General features: G+C 54.1%; 1 protein-coding gene across 1 annotated transcript; it reads right to left on the minus strand.

The window, feature by feature from the left end:
* Nucleotides 1-929: 929 nt before the first annotated feature.
* HEYL (hes related family bHLH transcription factor with YRPW motif like) lies at nt 930-16,924 on the minus strand. Its single transcript, XM_080654433.1, has 5 exons — nt 16,801-16,924; nt 9,657-9,723; nt 8,036-8,119; nt 6,661-6,742; nt 930-3,841 (listed from the first exon to the last, which is right to left on the minus strand). The coding sequence occupies exons 1-5, from the start codon at nt 16,878-16,880 to the stop codon at nt 3,153-3,155; spliced, it is 1,002 nt and encodes a 333-aa protein (XP_080510559.1). The 5' UTR covers nt 16,881-16,924; the 3' UTR covers nt 930-3,152.
* Nucleotides 16,925-18,508: the final 1,584 nt, after the last annotated feature.

The raw sequence follows: 18,508 nt of genomic DNA on the forward strand, positions 1-18,508 counted from the left end.
TAGAGGCAACTTTTAAGCCAAGGCCTGAAGCTATGCAGAGCGCAGCCAAGCAAAGGGTGGGGGAAGAGCATCTTGGGCAAGGGAACGGCATATGCAAAGTCTGGGAGGTGGAAGCGTGGCTGGGATGTTGAGGAAATGAAGGTGGGCGGGGTAGCAGAAGCACAGGGAACAAGACTGGGAAGAAATGAGGCTGGAAGTGAAGTTGAGACCAGAAGAGGAAAAGCTTGGATTTTATCTTTGGAATGAGAGTATAATAGAGTAAGGGTTTTAAACCAGAATCAATCCTATATAGTAAAAACCTAATATCCTAAGTGTTCAGCTGTCCTGTTGGCCATTCAACCAAGCAAAAATGTAATATGCTAATGATATGTTAAGGCTGCTCAACTGCTCGCTATGGTGTGCATTGACCTGACCACCAAGGGACAGACAGTTGACCAGTCGACCAGTTGCTATGATGTGCACTGACCACCAGGGGGCAGACGCTCTGACTGGTAGGTTAGTTTGCTGGTGGGGTCCGGCCAATCAGGATTGAGCAAGATGGGCCAGACACACCCTGGAGCCCTCCCGTGGTCCCTCCCCAGCTGGCCAACCTCTTGCGTCTCGCCCCAGCTCCAATCGTGCACCGGTGGGGGCCCTTGGCCTGGCCTGCAACCTCTCACAATCCGGGCTGAGGGGACCCCCCCCACCCCAGTGCACACATTTTGTGCACCGGGCCTCTAGTATGATATAATTGGCATGTTTAAAGCTCTCTGGTCTCTGCTAAGAAGTGATTGACAAAGAAGAGGAGATGAGGACCTATGTGGGGCAGGATCTGGGAGCAGGTGATGTGGACATCTCAGGGAGGGTGGGTGGGTGCTGTGGGTTCACAAAGTTGTGGATGGACTCCAGAGATAGTTAAGAAGTAGGATCACTCAGAAGTTTCCAGAATTTCAGAAGAATTTTTTTAAAAACTTTATTGGATGTCTGCAACACCCCCAGCAGTGGGGTGGGAGTCGGGGGCACCAGAAAGGCTTGGGAGTATGAACAAAAGATACAAATCCTCAACCACAGAAACAATTACATCCAGTCACCTCCCCCCAATCTCTTGGGGAGAATGAACCCAAGATCAACGAAGATGCTGAAAGTTCTGGGCCCTTTCCACCTCCTTCAATGGTGTCAAGAGATTCTTTTGGAGTTGGGTGCTGGAAACATGGGAATGAGATTCCCACTGCCCCACTGTGAGTAAATAAAGGCTGGGGCTAGGAAGTCACCAAACTACAGGACTGACCTGGTATCCTGGGAGTAGTGAGCCACCACCTGGGAAGCCACAGAGAGGGAGGAGGGGGAGGACGTGGAGAGGGAGGAAGATGGAGGGGAGGAGGAAGAAGAGGAGTTCTTCCTGCCTTTTGTGAGAAAGTGGAGCTGGTCTTACCCTCTGCCACCTCCCCCTTCCTCTGTCCCAATCCCAGGGAGCCTGCTGAAGGCCCTGCCCTCTGTGGTCCCCGGCACTCCAGGCAGTGACCCCTCCTCCAAAGGACCCCTGTGCTCAAGGCCGCACATCTCGGATGGTGCTGGACAGCAATCTGATGAAAGAATTACTTGAGCGCTTTAGGCCTCCTTGAGGAATCTGTCTCTTCAAAAGAGCTTTCTGGGTCATTTAAATGATCTCTGCCCTCCGACCCACTTCCCTGAAAAGGCCCCTTTTCCCTCGGGTTTTTGCAAAGTCTACTTTTGAGCCCAGAGAGTCTCCTTCATTTAGCCTCTAGGGAGGGCAGTTCCATCAAAGGGTGGTGTGCGAGAATCCTCCCGGCGGTGACATTTGACGTGTTTAATAACCAGTGCACTGCAAGCACCAACGTTGCCCCTGGAGGGCTCCATGACCTTGGGTCTGCTGGGCATTAACCAGCACAGGGGTCCTGGGGGCAAAGCCATGTGGTGGGGGACACCCAGAGCCACTCAGGGGAAGCAGGGAGTTGCCATGGAGCACAGATGTGTTTCTGCATCTTAACAACAGGTCTGGCAACACTGGTCCCGTTGAATGTCAGTCCTGGGTCTACCCCAACCTTGTCCAGCCTCTGCCCTCCCACGGGGAATGGTGACTGGGCCATTTGTTCCCTCTGAGAGGACACGTGGCCTGGGTTGGAGCTGGGTAAGAAAACGGCCTGTGAGCAGAGCCAGCTGTGTGGAATCCCGGGTGAACAGGATCTCAGGCCCTCGACCCACTGTGTGACCTTGCAGGGCCGGGCCGCCTCTGCCTGCCCTTCCTCTGGGCCTCCTCGCAGTTATTTTTGTCCAGCCTGCAGCCTTGGCTGTCCCAGCAGTCTGGGCTCCGTGAGCCGGATGCAAACCAGGCAGCACGAACGTCTGGTTCTGAATCCCAAGAGGATTGCTCTCTGGGCGCCATCACGTGGGAACATGGCTGTCCACACCGTGCACACAGCAGGGACGACACGCCTGGAGGATGGTGACAGCGCAGGGCAGAGAGCTGGGTTCTCTGCTCAGTCCTGGCTCCGGTCTGAGCGCGCTGTCCTGGGCCTGGTGGTCAGGGTCGAGGAGCCACACTGCTGCCAGGAAGCCTCCCAGCTGTGCGCAGGGAACTGCTTGTCAGCTGGAGGGAGGGTGTCTGCAGCCTGGAAGAGGGCAGCAGCAGGCCCTGCGCGCTCCCGACCCCCAGGCCTTGGCCGTGGTGGACAGCAGCTCTGTCCTGTGGTTCGCTGTGCTGGGTGGGCAGAAGAAGGGTGGGCAGGGCAGACACTGAGTTCCAGCCCCTGGGGCCTGGGAAGGCTGCAGCCAGTCAGTCACTGCTCCTGGTTGGGGTCTGATCTCCCTTGGGAAGCAGCCAGCTTTGTTCCCAGAGCCGAGATTCATGCCTGCTGCCCCTGTATCCTGGGGCAGGAGAGGGGTCTGGACGCGGCTCTTACTAGTAGGTCTTCCGAAACTCATCTGTCCAGGTCAGAAGTGAGAGCAAGCCTCTGAGATGAGAACAGCTGCAGGAGAGCCGGTGGGAAAGCTGGGAGGAGCAGTTAAGAGGGGATAAGGGCCAAAGGAGGAGGGGGCCTCTGATGAGTGAAGACGCCGCCGGCACTCATGAGCCAGTCCAGGAGGCAGGGCCGGAAAGGCAGAGCCACTTTCAGCTCCTGGAAAAGAATTCTCCTCACTCTGGGGAGGGCAGCTTAGAAAGCCCCTACGTCCGTGATCTCAGAGGCCCAGGAGTGGCAGAGCACAGCCCGCGTGGGCCGCCCAGCAGGCCCGGGGGAAGAGGGCCTGGGGGCAGAGGGCCTGGGGGCAGGAACACTGGCATACACAGGGGACCTCCCAGCACCAGGGGCCGTGGGGGAAGAAGACGGCAGGAGGGGTGCCATGTGGCTGCTCCTGGAAGCCCTGCCGCTGGGGGCCATGGGCAGGGGGACAGCTGGCCTCTCCAGAGGGCGGACCCTCCGGGCAGAAGATGCCCCTCGACTGGGCAGCAAATTCTTCCGGGCTGGCAGGAGGGTGCCAGCGGCTCTGCGCATGGGAGCGGTGCGGAGAGCTGGGGTGGGGTAAGTAAGAGAGGAGGCGCTGGGGAGGACGGGGCCGGGCACTCTTCCTAGGATGGCAAGCTGGCTGTTCGGGGCTGACAGCCCTGGACAGCTATGGAAGAAGGACCAGGGCCAGGCAGGGAAGGCCAGGGGGCTGGCAGGGGTGGGGGAAGGCTCCATCTCGGCTGCGTAGCTGTTGAGGTGGGAGAGAAGGCGAATCCGCACAGGGTCCGCACGGCTGCTGGGTCCTTCCAGGACCCCCAGGTACCTGATGACCTCGGTGAGGCACTCCCGGAAACCGATGCTCCGGAAGTCAACTGCCAGGTTTCGGGCATCAAAGAATCCTGCAAAGTGAGGTGTGATGAGGGCATGCCCAGTGGGAACACAACAAGGAGCCTGGGGTCAGACGGCCTGAGTTCTGGACCTGCCTTCCCCACGCACTGCCTGTGTGACCCTGGGCCCCTCACCTCTCTGAGCCCCTATCTCTCTACCTGTAAAGTGGGAAACATCCCTACTGGAGTAGAGGGGCTGGGTTGTGAGCATCAAATGAGATCGCTAAACTATGAAGCATTATAACATGTAAGTATTGTTTTCAGCACAATTTATGACTAATAATACAAAGAAGAAACTGCGACCAAGAAAGCAGAGACTTGCCAGGGGTGAAAAGGCTGTGGGCGTGAAGGCGTAGGCCAGCCCTGCCTGCTGATGTGGGCAGGTGCTGGGAGGCTCCTTGGAGAAGGCAGTAAGTATAGTGTGGCAGGAAGCCTGAGGCCTTTGGAGGCCACTTCACAAGCTGCCTGACCATGGCCAAGTCTCTTAATCTCTCTATGCCTCAATGTCCTTAGCTGTAAAATGGGCATGTAACGGTGCCTGATGCATTGACTTGTGTGGGTAAAATGAAATGGTGCACAGCCCGGCCAGCGTGGCTAAGTGGTTGAGCATCGACCTATGAACCAGGAGGTCAGGGTTTGATTCTGGTCAGGGCACATGCCCTGGTTGCGGGCTTGATCCCCACTGTGAGGCAGGCAGGAGGCAGCCGATCAATGATTCTCTCTCATCATTGATGTTCCTGTCTGTCTCTCCCTCTCCCTTCCTCTCTGAAATAAATAAAAATAATAAGTAATAAAAAAGAAATGGTGCGCAGAAATGCTCAGTAACGTAAACGCTAGCCACCATTTATAGCACTGCTTGTCAACCAGCCCAAAGGGCCATCTGGAAAGTGACTCCACTTGGCCCTCAGCTGCTGCCCTCAGGGCTGGGGACCCTCTCTTTGGCTGATTTCACTGAGGAATGATCAGATGGACTGCCCACTGCCTCTTCATACCTGCCCTTCTCTCCAGACCACCTTCTGGGCAGACACAGAACAGCCCCAGTGAGCAATGGCCTCGTGACTATAGCAGCAAACATCTGGTCCCTGGTTCACAGCTGAGGCCCCCACAGAGGGACAGCTGGGCAGAAGCCGGTGTTTGCAGTCAGGTCTCCCCGGAAGTGAGTGTACTGGTTCTGCTGTACACGTAGCTGTGCTGACCGTGAGTAATCCCTTCACCTTCTGTGTTCACTGTTCATTTTTAATATGTTTTTTAAAATTGATTTTTAGAGAGGGGAAAGGAAAGAGAGAGATATAAAGACACTGATGAGAGAGAAATATGGATCAGCTGCCTCCTGCACACTCCTACTGGGGATTGAGCCTGAAACTCGGGCATGTGCCCAGACCAGGAATCGAACCTGTGACCTCCTGGTGCATGGGTTGACTCTCAATCACTGAGCCTCACTGGCCGTGCTTCACTGTTCTTTTTCCTAGCCTTTGTTGAGTTCTTATTAGCACTTAATTTGCATTATTTAAGTTAATTTTCATAAAAACCCTTTTTTAAACAATTGATTTTAAATAGAGGGAGAGAGGGGGAGAGAAAGAGAGAAGAAGGGCATAAAAACCCTTTTATTATTCTCATTTTAGAGATGAGGAAACTGAGGAATAGAGAAGTTAAGTCATTTGTCCAAGGACATAGAGCTAGTAACAGTAGAGCCAGGATTCAAATCCAAAGCCAGCGCTCCCAACCACAATTCTCTGTCTTCCCATTAGGCCTTAGCCAGAAGATGGGGGTGACAGCAGCCCCACCCATGAGGTTTTTGTGAGAACCAAGTGAGATAACATTAGTGAAAGCATTTGAAACGATAAAATGCTGCCCCGGGATTAGTCACTATTTTTCTCCAGTTGGATAACCACAAATGCAGTTTGAACTCTCTCCCCACTGGCTGATGAGTGACACAAGTTTCCACTGTTGGCCGTGCATTCCTTTGGCAGAAGTTCTCCGAGTGACCACCTGCATTAGGGTCATTGGGCATGCTTCCTAATCTTGCAAATTCCTAAAGTCCAGTCCAGACCTACTGCCTCAGAATCTCTGGGGTGTGGCCCACGACTCTGCCTGCCCCCAGATGACACTGCCACACACGGAGAGGGCTGGTTGGGCCACTTAACATGCAACTGTTCCCTCCACGGGGAGTAAGCTGAGGTTTTAGGACTTAGGCCTTTGTGGCCAGGTCTGTGGAGCTTTCAAGGCTTCCCAAGTGTGAAGTCACAAAATACACAGAGAGGCTCCAGGTAAACAAAATTTCTGTTTGTCCAGAAGTCTTTTTAAAACTACAGTTCCATGACTATGTTGTAATAGACTAGTTCAAAATAACAGAAGGAGTTACATTTGTATTCTGCTACAATCCTGAGACTGATCTTCAGCGGTGAGCATGACATATGACCAAGCACTGCCAAGGACAGAACAGCCCAGAAAGCCAGACCAGTGGGAGGCACACGGGTGAACCATCAGTGGCCGGTTGCTCCCACTGGGACCCCAGGGAGAAGGAGCTCGTTCAGGCTAATGCTTAACGAGGCCCTGGGGGGTGGGCCAGTAGGAACAGTCTGTTGGAGAAGGAGTAGAGATGAGGAAAGCGTTGGGACAAATGGAGACACTGAGAGTGGAGAGGGAGGTGTCAAAAAAAGAAGAGAGACAAGCTTTGCAAATGTTCTACCTGGATCTGCTTCAGCTTCTCCATGGACCGTGAGCTCCATGAGGGCAGGGGCCACATCTATTTGGCTCATTAGTGTATCCCCAGGCCCAACCCCGGAATACTGGCTGTGTAAATGACTCCCAGAAGGGCAGAGCATCAGTACCTGTCCCACCAGTCGCGTGGAGCATTTTCAAGTGATCTACCGTCATCTGCAGGACCTCGGCTTTCTCCAGCTTGGAGGAGCCCTGTGTGTACAGAGACAGAGGAGTGTTTCCCTTCCTCTTTCCCTTCCTCTCTCTAAGAATCAATTTTTAAAAACATCTAGCGCTCAGCTCCCCTGCACAGAGTCATTAGCTCCCACTGTGTTGGTGTTCCCACCTTCCTCCCACTCCATCACTGCCTGCGACTGGGCCTCTGCTTCGGCCCTGGTCTTCGAATCTCATCGATTCTCTTTAGGTCTCCTCTTAGCGCACTTGCCCACTGCACCGCTGGCCATGCTTTCTGAAACCTCTGCTCCCTTGACTTCCATGGCACCACTTCTCCTTGTTTCTCCTTTCACTGGGCCTCTTGCTCTGCCTATCCCTTAAAACCGTGGTGTCCCCAGTGGGGGTTGGCTCACTGTTCTCACTCTGCACACTCTCCGCAGAGGATCTTGTCTATTTGCCTGCCTCCATACACCAGCACCAGAATGCGCTCCGGAACCCCCGACCCCCCACCTCCTAGGCCCGCTCTCTGGGGACCCACGTTCCTACTCACCGCACCCAAGGGCTAGCTTATCATCTTACCCCCAAGAGTACTCCTCCTCTATTCTCTCTTGGGAAATGTCTGATAAGCCTCCAGCATCACCTGGTCTCCCAGGTGAAACCTGAGGGTCAGACTCTGCATGGGAGTGCCTGAGGGCAGGTAGCAGGTCTCGTTCATAACTGGGCTCGTGAAGATTTCAGTGAACACCAGTGGGAGGACTGACTTGTTCTCACCAGCAGAAGAGAAAACACGTGACCCATGACGGCCTCTGGAGCACAGTCTTCGAGGCTGTCTGATTAATGCAGCTCGTCTGACGCCCCACTGCCATCCTTTCACCCCGACATGGTCTCTGTCAGAGTGCTCCCTCCCTGAGCAGCCTGTTTCACTTTCAGATAGCTTTGGAAACGTCAGCAGTGTAGAGGGTTAGGGCGCTTTAGAGTCACAGAGTTCTATGTTCCAGTCTGCTCTGCTATGTACGAGCTGTGTGACCCGGTGTAGGTTACTTCACCTCTCTGTGCTTCAGTTTCCTTACCTGTGCAATGGGCATAATAATCCCTACTCTTCAGGGTCATTTTGAGGATTCAATTCAATGGGATGTTGGATATAAAGCCATAACACCTGAGATACCTCTGCAAGTATATATTTCCTTCCCCTTATCCCTGGCCAGTGACAGATATCAGCAAATGACATCACAGAACTGCAGGCAGCTGTTAACAATAAGAGATGCCATGATACAGGACCCTTCTCTGCCGCTCACACAGATCTCCTACAGCACCATCAGCAGGGTCACATACCTGCTTCTCGAAGGCGGTGGGGACCAAGCGCCGCAGTTCAGAAAGGCTGCTGTTGATGCGGTCTCGACGCCGCTTCTCTATGATCTAAAAGACAACGACAAGGCACGCAGGCACTTCACAGTCAGTTCAACATGCTTCGATGGACCTTCACTCATATTTTCCTTCACAATACTTTCGTGAGGGAGATAAATCTATCCTTACTTTATGGAGGGGGAAACTGAGGCTCAGAGAGGGGCAGTGACTTGTTTAAGGTCACAGCAAGGAATGCAAAGTTGGGAGAACTCAGCTCTCTTGTCTTCACCTGAAGGGGGATATGCTAAACGGTTAACCACTGGTACAGCACCAGCCAATCAGATCAGGGATACCAGCCCGCTGGAGCGGGCCCTGGAGACCCCTGCTGGGCCAGGAGGTCTGAGGAATCTTAGGCATTGCCTTTTTCTCCAGCTGTGACGGTTTTCATTCACACTATCTCAGTCTCTTCTCACAATAGTGGTAGCAGAGTACTGATAGCAGGGCAGAAATTATGACCCCCATGTTACAAATAAAGAAAATGAGGGCTGGCCCTAGCTGGTTTGGCTCAGTAGAAAGAGTGTCAGCCTGAGGACTGAAGGGTCCCAGTTCAATTCTGGTTAAGGGCACATACCTGGGCTGCAGGCTCGATCCCTGGCCCTGGTCAGGGCATGTGCGGGAGACAACCAATCCATATGTCTCTCTCACATATATGTTCCTCTCTCTGTCTCTTCCCCTCCCTTCCACTCCTTTTGGAAATCAATAGAAAAATATCCTCAGATGAGGATTAACAACAACCACAAAAGCAAATGAGGGCTGGATGGAAGTGGTCTGTGTAAAGTTGTCTGGTTAGTGAGTGCAGGGCTGGTGCCCAGTGCAGACGCACAGCTGCATCTTGGGGGGAAAGTAGGGCTGGGATAAGATGGCCAACAGCAAGCAGGGGCATCGCCTTCTTTTGTCCCCCTCACTCCCCCCTCCGCACACAGAAAAACAATGAAAGTTCTGGGTTCAGAGAGAAGAGTAAGGCTGGGATAAATAATATTGGCTAATTGTGTGTCATGTATTGCTCTGAGTGTGTTACCTTAATTCCCTTAATCTTCAAAACAACACTTTGAGCCCTAGCCAGTTTGGCTCAGTGGATAAAGCATTGGCCCTTGGACTGAAGGGTCTGGGTTTGATTCCGGTCAAGGGCATATATCTTGGTTGCAGGCTCCATTCCAGGCCCTGGTCAGGGCATGTGAGGGAGGCAAACAATTGATGTCTCTCTCTCACATCCATGTTTCTCTCTCTCAGTCTCTTCCCCCTCCCTTTCATTCTCTCTAAAAAATTCAATGGAAAAACATCCTCGGGTGAGGATTAACAAAAAAAAAAAACACAAAACAAAACAGTACTTTGGGGTAGGTACTATTATTATGTCAGTTACACAGTTGATGAAATGAGGCACAGAGAGGTTAAGTGTCTTGCCCAAGGTCACCCCGCTAGCTACTTGCAGAGCCAGGATTTGAACCCAGGCCGTCTAGCTTGAGGTGATGTTTCTGACCAGGTTTCTGGAGGCTAGGCCCCTGGGGACCCAGTGTAAACCTCTGTTGGGCAACTCTGCCAAGACACTCACCCCTCTGCGTTTCTTCCGGGCTTGCATCTGCGAAGGGCTGGGGGTGGACAGCGGCCTGGCCATCTGGCTGCAGAGGAAGAGAAAGGCAAATTTTTCAGAGCTGGAGGACCATCTCCCTGGCCTGGGGTGACCTCGTGGGCGAGCACAGCCCCCTGCTGGGCGTCTGTGGTCTCCCAAGCTGGAAGGAAGCACAGGGCAGGCGTGGGAGGGGACGCATTCTCTCCGTTCTCCCCCGGGCCCATTCCTCCCTGGGTCAAGTCCTCCCTGCACTGGGTTAACTGCCCCAGGGCGGCGGGAGGGGAGGTTCGCGGGGGAGGGGGGGTATGTCTGGTGGGGGGCGGTGGTGGCGGAAGGGAGGTGTGTGCTCGGTTCTAGCCTCCGCCCCGGCCCCAAGCTCCTCTCTCCCGCTGCTGGAGGGCGGGCATCGGAACCACGGCCAGCCACTCCGGCTTCTGCAACCCGATCCCCGGGCGGGGCGGGCGAGGGCAAGGGCCAGCGGCGGCCAGCGGGTTGGGTTTCAGAGGGAGCCGCTGAGAACGAGCGTGGAAAGAGCAGATGCCGCCGCTTCCCACGGGCCGGGCGCGCCGGCTGCCCGCCCTCCGCCCAGGCTGCAGCTGCCGCCACCTCCCACGCAGCGCGGCTGGGGGCGAGGGGGAGCGGCATCTGGGTCACAGGCCACTCTCGGACTCTCCCAGAAGGCCCCCGACCGGCATCACTTCGCCCCCACCCCACCCCCCACCTCCCTCCGAAGGCCCAGCCAAAGGAGGGATGTTTGCTCTCATCCCAGGAGTTTCCATCACAGGGAAGAGGCCTAGCCCTCGGCCTTTCCTGCCCCACCGGCCGAAATCCTCCCCAGCCCAACTGCTCGCCCTCCTAACGGTTTCCTGCTTCAGAGGCCTCTTGGTATCGAGGGCATTTGCCAGGCTGCACTGAGGCCATTCATCTGGCCAACACCCATAGGTGCTGTCCAGGCCCCACCCTCCAGACCCTCAACTTTCATGGAGAGACACCAGGTCAACAAATAACCTTAGCCAAGGTGACTCCTGCCATTTCAAATGCAAAATGCCACCCATCTGAACAGGAACCATGAGCTTGCCTCCACCTCACACGGGTCCCCTTCTCCCTGGGTTCCCACCTCAGCGAAGCCACCTTGTCTGCTGGTTCTGCAAGGGGGACACCTGGCCACCGTCTTTGATCCCCCCTCGGTCCTTATCCTACCTCCTCAAAACCTAAAATACATCTCACATCTGCCCTCCTCATCTCCACTGCAGCTCTCAGGACCAAGCCCCTATCATCTTTCATCTAACAACTGCAAGAGACTAGGGTCCCTTTGCACCCCACCTGCTACCCTCTACACGCAGGCAGGGTGAGCATTTCAATGCAAATCTGATCTTGTCACTCTCTTAAAACTCCTCAGGGGTTTCCCCAAAGCTTTTAGGGTCCAGACCACCATCTTTCAGGCGCCCCAGCGGGCCCCCGCCACCTCCTACCTCCTAGGCGCACCTCTTATGCTCTCTGTGTTCCAGCTCTCTGTGAATGTACTAACTCCTTCCTGTGCCCCTAGCCTGGCATTCTCTGCCCACACGTCTCCTTGCCCCCAAGCTCCAGCCCTGTTGCCTGATAATATATACTACCCTCAGGTCACCTTCCTGGGGAAACCTTTTCTTTCTCTTTCTTTCTTTCTTTCTTTTTTTTTTTTTTTTAAATCCTCACCCAAGTGAGGTTATTTTTTCCATTGATTTTAAGAGAAAATTGGAGGGGGGAGGATGTGGGGGGAGAAAGAGAAGGAAGAGAGAGAGAGAAGAGAAGAGAGAGAGAGAGAAGAGAAGAGACAAACATCATATGAGAGAAACACGGATTGGTTGCCTCCCACTCTCACCCTGACCAGGCCAGGGATTAAACCTGCAACCGAGGCACATGCACTTGACTGGGAATTGAACCCGAGACCCTTCGGTTCGAGGGCTGATGCTCTAACCACTGAGCTACCGGCCAGGGCATGGGGAAGCCTTTTCTGAGGTCCCCCTCCTACTAGGTACGTATCCCCTACTCTACAGTCCCCGCTCTCCTGCATTCACAGCAGTTAGGACCCTTTGTTGTTTTACATGATTGTTTGGTTAATGTCTGTCCCTCTAACAAGTCTGAAAGCTCCATGAGGTCATGACCCATGTCTGCCTCATTCACTATTGTAGCTCCATCCTCAGCAAGTGCTTGGAACATGGCAGAGCTCATGGCTGAGCTCCCTCCTGTCCTCATCTTTAACATCACTGCCGTAGGCCTTTGTGGAATGGGGGCATCTGAGGCTCACCAGGAAGGTCCCAGTCCCCGTGATTGCTCCTTTGATGTCAGAGGTTGGGTAATTTTCACCATCTGCTCAAAGAGAGAAGGTTGCAGGAGAGACCAGACCAACATTTGTCAGATCCTGCTGCTACGCTCTGGCTTTGTGCAGCCACATCTGGAAAAGGATATCTCCATCCGAACATCTGGACAAGAAGGTCTGGTAAGAGACCAGTGAAAGCTCCTGGGAGGGATGGCCCAGCAAGCCAGGTCCAGAGAACAGATGGCCAGACCCTGAGAGAGATCTGTAGGGCAGCTTATTTACAGAGCTTCACTGGGGACAAGCCCCAAGAGCCAGGGATCTAAGAAACACAGCCTTTGTCCCCCCAGGCTGGATAAGGCATCACTAGGGGTATTGGGTTAGCTTTACTCACGTCATTGCCTCTGAGCCTGATCCCTCCTGAGGGACCATCTGTTGGAGGCTGACGCACTCCTTTCAGGGCAGGTGGCTCTGCCATCCCTTTTTCCAGGCCCCTGGTCCCTTGTTCTCTGCAGTATTATCCCACTCCCACAGCGTACAGGCAAACCTCACCTCACGGTTTCCCTGGCATCACTAAGTACATATTCCTCCTGTGAGCCTAACAAAAGCCCCATTTTACAGAGGAGCATGCTGAGGCTCAGCAGCTGAGGCAGTTTGCCCAGCCTATGCAGCTGCTAAGGAGCAAAGCCAGCATGGGAAGCCATGTCTTCTGGCTCCAAATTCAGCATTGTTTTCCCTCTTAATTCCCATTTCCTGTATGTCTGAATAGCCCTCCAGTCCCCTTATCCTTAAAGTTCCCAAGAGCTCAGTGTGTGCTCATTTCCAGGCTGTGATCTGGCCCTGACACTGACAGGGAGGAGGTTTGAGAGCTTCTTGGCTGAGAGTCTGAAAATAAGGCAGATTTTCACAGACCCGGAGAAGACATGTTGACCACCAAGATCTGCTCCATGGCCCTTGAGTGGTTCCGAGCCAGAATCCTGGGGTGGGGACAGTTTTCTAGGTGGTCTGGCTGCCAGTCCTGGCCACCCTCAGTGCTCGCCCTCAGTTTCCCTTGGGAACTCCCCTGTGGAGCCCTTGTAGATAATCCCACTCACTTTGCATCAGCCAAAGGCAGAATGACAATGCCCGCAATGAAGGGATTTCAGACAGCACTGAGCCCACTGGTAAAATGAGGAAACTCAGAGAGGGGAAGGAATCTGCTCCAAGCCACACAGCAAATTAGAAGAAATTTCAAGTTTCCTGGCTTTTAATCCAGTGCTCTTACCAGTGCACCCCATATATTCATTGTCACAACTTGCAAAATTCATAGCCAGTACTTTTTGTTCTAGACAGCATGTCCACAATTACTTGTCTTATTTATTGCACAACAGCCCTGGGAGTTAAGTATTACTGAGGCCATTTCATTTCATATTTAGGACAAACGATCATTGGATAGATGGCGTGACAGAGACACAGAGAGTTAAGAATCATGGCCCGTAAGTCCTGTCTTCAGACTTCCCGTCTCTTCATTAGACTACGGCCTCATGAACTTGTACCCTCCAACCCCTTAGGGAGCGCCATTAACTGGAAGTTATCTTGCGCCAAAGCAGGGAGACATGCTTTGGGTTCATTGCTTTATCAAAGCCTCACCCTGTGAGGTAGGTATTAGCATCCCCATTTTGTAAGGGAGAAAACGGAGGTTCAGAGATGCCCAAGTGAATGGTGGTGGGAGTCAAACGCAGGTCCATCTGACTTCAAAGTCTGCCATGTGCCTTAAAACATGAAGGAACAACCCACAGACCCTGACCCAGTGCCTGACATGGGGCAGGTGCTCATTAAATGTTTGCAGAAGGGGAAGGGAAAGGCCATGTGCGGTCCCAGCATGCGTCAGGGGGCTGGGTTCAGAGAGGAGCTCTGTGGGTGATTCCCACGGGTGAGGCAGGATACCACCACCAGGCAGATGCCCACAGTGACAGGGAACACACTCTGCTCTTTACTCTCACATCTCTGAGTGTGGGGGGTTGCGCCCTGCCTCTGACCCCCAGGGAGGCTGGCTGCCCCCGTTCCCTAGCCCTTGCCTCTGTTTATCTGGCTGTCTTTGTACATGAAGCTCTTCTTCTCTGAGAGTTCCCTGAGGGCAGCGGCTGGGCAGGATACATCTGGGCCCCCCACGCCCAGCCTAGGGTCTGGGCCACAGCAGGCATCGTTCAGTGATCCCTGAATTGAAGCATTGATGTCTGCCGGGGGGAGGGCCCTTTGGTGAGTGCTACAAAGAGGGGTCTATAAGTCAGCTCTGCCAGATGTCCAACTGCTTTCTCTCCTCTGATGGGGTCTGCTCCTCTAAGAATTGAGACAGTCTCTCAAGATGGGCTCTAGCTGAAAGGACAACATGCTGCGGAGGAAAAGACTGCCCACTGATTCTATAGGCAGCCCAATGCCACCACCTTCAAGAAGCCCTCCCTGCTGCCTTTGGTTATAAGGGACCTCCACCTGTGTGGGTGCCTTCACAGCTCACGGTCTGTCTCTCTGTCCATCTTCCATGCTGTCCATGGTCTTTGTGTGACCTGGAAGGTCACTGGCCAAGCTCCAACTTCTTAAAAGACAGAAGCCAGCTCTGATCAGCCTAGCTCTCTGGTATCTATTTCGTGCCTCTGATTCATGAAGACCCAATGACACTGAATTTGAGCGCTCTCCCCCCCCCCCCCCCCGCCCCGCCCGCCACCTCCATTACCACCATGTGGTGCTAGGCTCTTCCCCTGCACCTAGCAGGCACAGACTCAGAGAATTACTTATCTAAAGAGTGGGTTTGGCCTGGCTGGTATTGCCCAATGGTTGAGCATTGATGGTCACAGTTCAGTTCCCGGTTAGGGCACATGCCCAGGTTTCTGGCTCGATCTCCAGTAGGGGGTGTGCAGGAGGCAGCCAATCAATGATTCTTTCTTATCATTGATGTTTTTATCTCTCTCTCTGAAACCAATAAAATATAATATGTATATATATATTAAAAGCGGGTTTTTTATTTATTTTTTATTTTTTCTAAACAACTTAAAAAGGCTGTTAAGTTGCATGGAAAATTATGTTATATATCCCGAAACCCAATGTACAGAATGCAAGGGCAGTATCTATTGCCTTACCTCCAATTATAAGCTATAAATAATTGAAAGCTGGTGGCATTTTTTTTAAGCTGGTGACATTTTACTAGGATTTGTGATTGAGGCAGGATCCCCTAGTCTTACAAACTGGAGATCATTGAGTCTATGAAATGCCCTCAAAAACATCCCTAAGAATAAAATGAACACCCCCTCCCCTTCCAATTCTATTCTAGAGAGACAGACCTGGGTGAGCCCAGAGAGATAAGAGAGCCCTTTCTGTCCTATTTCACTGCTGAGGCATCAGGCGCACGGAGGGAAAGCAATGGCCCAAGGTCACATGTGAGTTAGTGGCAGATTTGGGGCTGGGACCCAGGCCTGCAGATGCCCAGTCAGCCCCCGTTGCTCTTTCAGGTTTTGGGTACCATGTATTGAGTTTCTGACACTAATTAAGCATTTGCTTGGAGCTAGGTTGTGTGCTAAGCTCTTGGCTTATACTATCTCATTTGATTTTCCCAATATTCCCATGAAAATGGGTCTATTATTTATACCCATTTTATTTTTAATCCTCATCTGAGGACACACTTAGAGGGAGGGTGGGGGAGGGGAGAGAGAGAGAAAGAGAAGAGAAGAGAAGAGAAGAGAAGAGAAGAGAAGAGAAGAGAAGAGAAGAGAAGAGAAGAGAAAATATTGATCAGTTGCCTTCCCTACATGCCCCTACTGGGGGGGGGGGTGTCAAACTTGTAACCCAGGTATTTTCCCTGATGGGGAATGGAACCAGCAACCTTTTAGTGCACAGGATGACCCTCAACCACTGCACCACTCCAGCCGGGCTATATCCACTTTACAGGTGAGGAAACTGAAGCTTGGGTTGTTCACAGAACTGCGAAGTAGCAGAGCAATCCGACTATCCCACTATATACATGTGCAGTTTGTTCTACAGGTTTGAAGCAGGTCCGAATATTTACCAAGAGCAGACAGACCTTGGCAGGAGGTGGTGCAATAAGAAGGGCACTGGGATTGGAGCCTAGGCCCGTGCCCTGACCATGGGCAAGCCAGCTATGGTTTTCTTCAATCAAAACTGTATTCAAAGTCCAATTTGCTCAAAGGACAGATGTCCTTCCCCTACCAGGGGTGGGCAAACTTTTTGACTCGAGGGCCACAATGGGTTCTTAAACTGGACCGGAGGGCCGGAACAAAAGCATGGATGGAGTGTTTGTGTGAATTAATATAAATTCATAAATTCAAAGTAAAGGAGCGGAGGGGAGAGCAAGAGAACCCTCCGCTCTTTGGGCTCCGCAGGCCGGATAGAACACCCGAACGGGCCGGATCCGGCCCGCGGGCAGTAGTTTGCCCACGGCTGCGACGTACTATATGAAAAGTGCACCCAAATTAGGGTAAAATTGGGGCAGGATGGCTATTCTGCATAGTGGATTCTGACAGGGGTTGTGCCAACAGTCTATGAGGTTTTTTCCTAAGAGCCTCCTCTCCAACTGCCTCACCTGGGCCCTTCGACAGAAAGAGATCACTCATTGGACGGACGTCAGACCCGCGAGCTGAGCACTGTCTTCATCCGAACATCCCAAACCCTTAATGGCCGAGGGCACACAGGACCCCAGGCCCTGTGCACGTGAGGGCACACTGCACCCCACCCTCCGCCCCCGCACACACCTGCGGTCTCCGGAGACCGCGGCCGCATCGAGGACCAGTCTCCGCGTTCGCGGAGCCCATAGGCGCGTTCAGCCCCCATCCCGGCCCTTACCTAAGCTCTCCCTCGCGGCCCACGTCGATGGGTCCGTCGGACTCGCCGTCGGAGCCGCTGGGCTGCCGGGGCCGCTTCATGGTGAGTGCAGGCTGCCAGGTCTCCGCCGGGTGCTCCCGGCTCCGGGCCGGGAAGTCGGCCCCGCCCCGGCCCCGCCCCAGCCCCGCCCCGCGGGCGCCGCCGCCGCCCTTTCCCAGGGCCCTTCTCTGCGCCGCAGCCCCTGGCGGCCGGCGCCCCTCGCCCCCGCGGTGACGCGCCGGCCGAGCCGTGGGAAGGCCCCGGGCGGTCACCGCCCCCACCGACGGCTGGGAGGTCCGGCTCCGCTCCGCCGCCTCGGCCGCCGCGCACTGGGTGGCCTTTGGCAGGTGCCCTGGGAGGCCTCCCGGGAAGCCGGGGTCCCCGTCTGTCCCCAGTTTGCCCCGGGCGCTGCCGGTCTGTGGAGGCGCCGCTCCGCGGTGATGCCCCAGCTTAGGCAAAGGTCGACCCCACCGGCTCCAGCCTTGGGGTTCTGGGTGCGGCCGACACGTCCAGTTTGGTGAGGGTTGGTGGGTGGCTGTGGCCTGATCCTGACAAGAATCCCCAGCGGCTTCTCCCCTGGGGGTCCAAAGCAAGTGGAGTGTGTGTGTGTGTGTGTGTGTGTGTGTGTGTGCGCGTGCGCGCGCCTGGCCAAGGGGCTGTGTCTGTGGACATGTGTCTGTGGACATGTGTGGAGGAGGGCCATCATAATCAAGTGTCTCCACGCAGGGCTTGCTGTGGGGGTGAAAGGGCAGTCCTTCTCAGATGACAAACCCCATTCTCCAAATGAAGGGGTGGCTTCCTGGATCCTGGCGGGTGAGTCAAAGGCGCGATGCCTCTGCCCTGCCACATGCAGCCTGCCTTCCCATCTCCCTGCCGGGAAGTCCCCTCCCAGGATGCTCCCATCTGCTTCCTTCGAGCCTTGGGGACTCCTCTGGGGTACTGGCCCAGGAGATGGCAGGTGGGCCTCTGAGAATCTCCTGTGAGTCCCTCTCCCTAGGGGCTGGAGCACCCACTGAATGAACAGTTTGGTGTGTTGGGGGTAGGCTGGAGCGTGCCTCCCTGCCCCCCTTTTGAGGCCTGCCGCAGCTTCAGAATGAGCCCTCTCTGGTGCTCTAGGCCGCCCAGGCCAGATCTGAAGCTGGTGACCTGGGAACTGATTCCCAGAGACACTCCTCCCCCCTCCCCCCTACCATCTAGTGAGGTCTTGAGGGACCTTGGCCAGAGCCAGTCAACATCAGTGGTCCCATTTGGGGATTACAGGCAGACTCTCACAGGTCTGACCACACCCTCACCCCACTCCCACCCCCACCCCCTCTACCCACGAAATGCTGGTAGTACCTGCCTCGGTTTGTGCAATTAAAAATGCCTCTAGCCCTGATCCGTGTGTCTAAGTGGTTGGAGCATTGCCTGTGCACTGAAGGCTCCCGGTTCCATCCCGGGTCAAGGACATGTACCTTGGTTGCGGGTTTGCTCCCCACCCCAAATTGGGGTTCAGGTGGGAGGCAACCAATCAATGTGTCTCTCACACATGGATGTTTCTCTCTCCCCGGCCCCCTCCCTTCCTTTCATTCTCTCTCTGAAAAGCAATGGGAAAAAATATCCTCGGGTGAGGATTAACAAAAATAAAAAAAATTTTTGAAATGTCTCTAGATCATACCAAATGTTCCCTGGGGGAGAAATCACCTCTATT

Source organism: Plecotus auritus (genome assembly GCF_963455305.1).
Source record: "Plecotus auritus genome assembly, chromosome: 2".
Classification (NCBI taxonomy): domain Eukaryota; kingdom Metazoa; phylum Chordata; class Mammalia; order Chiroptera; family Vespertilionidae; genus Plecotus; species Plecotus auritus.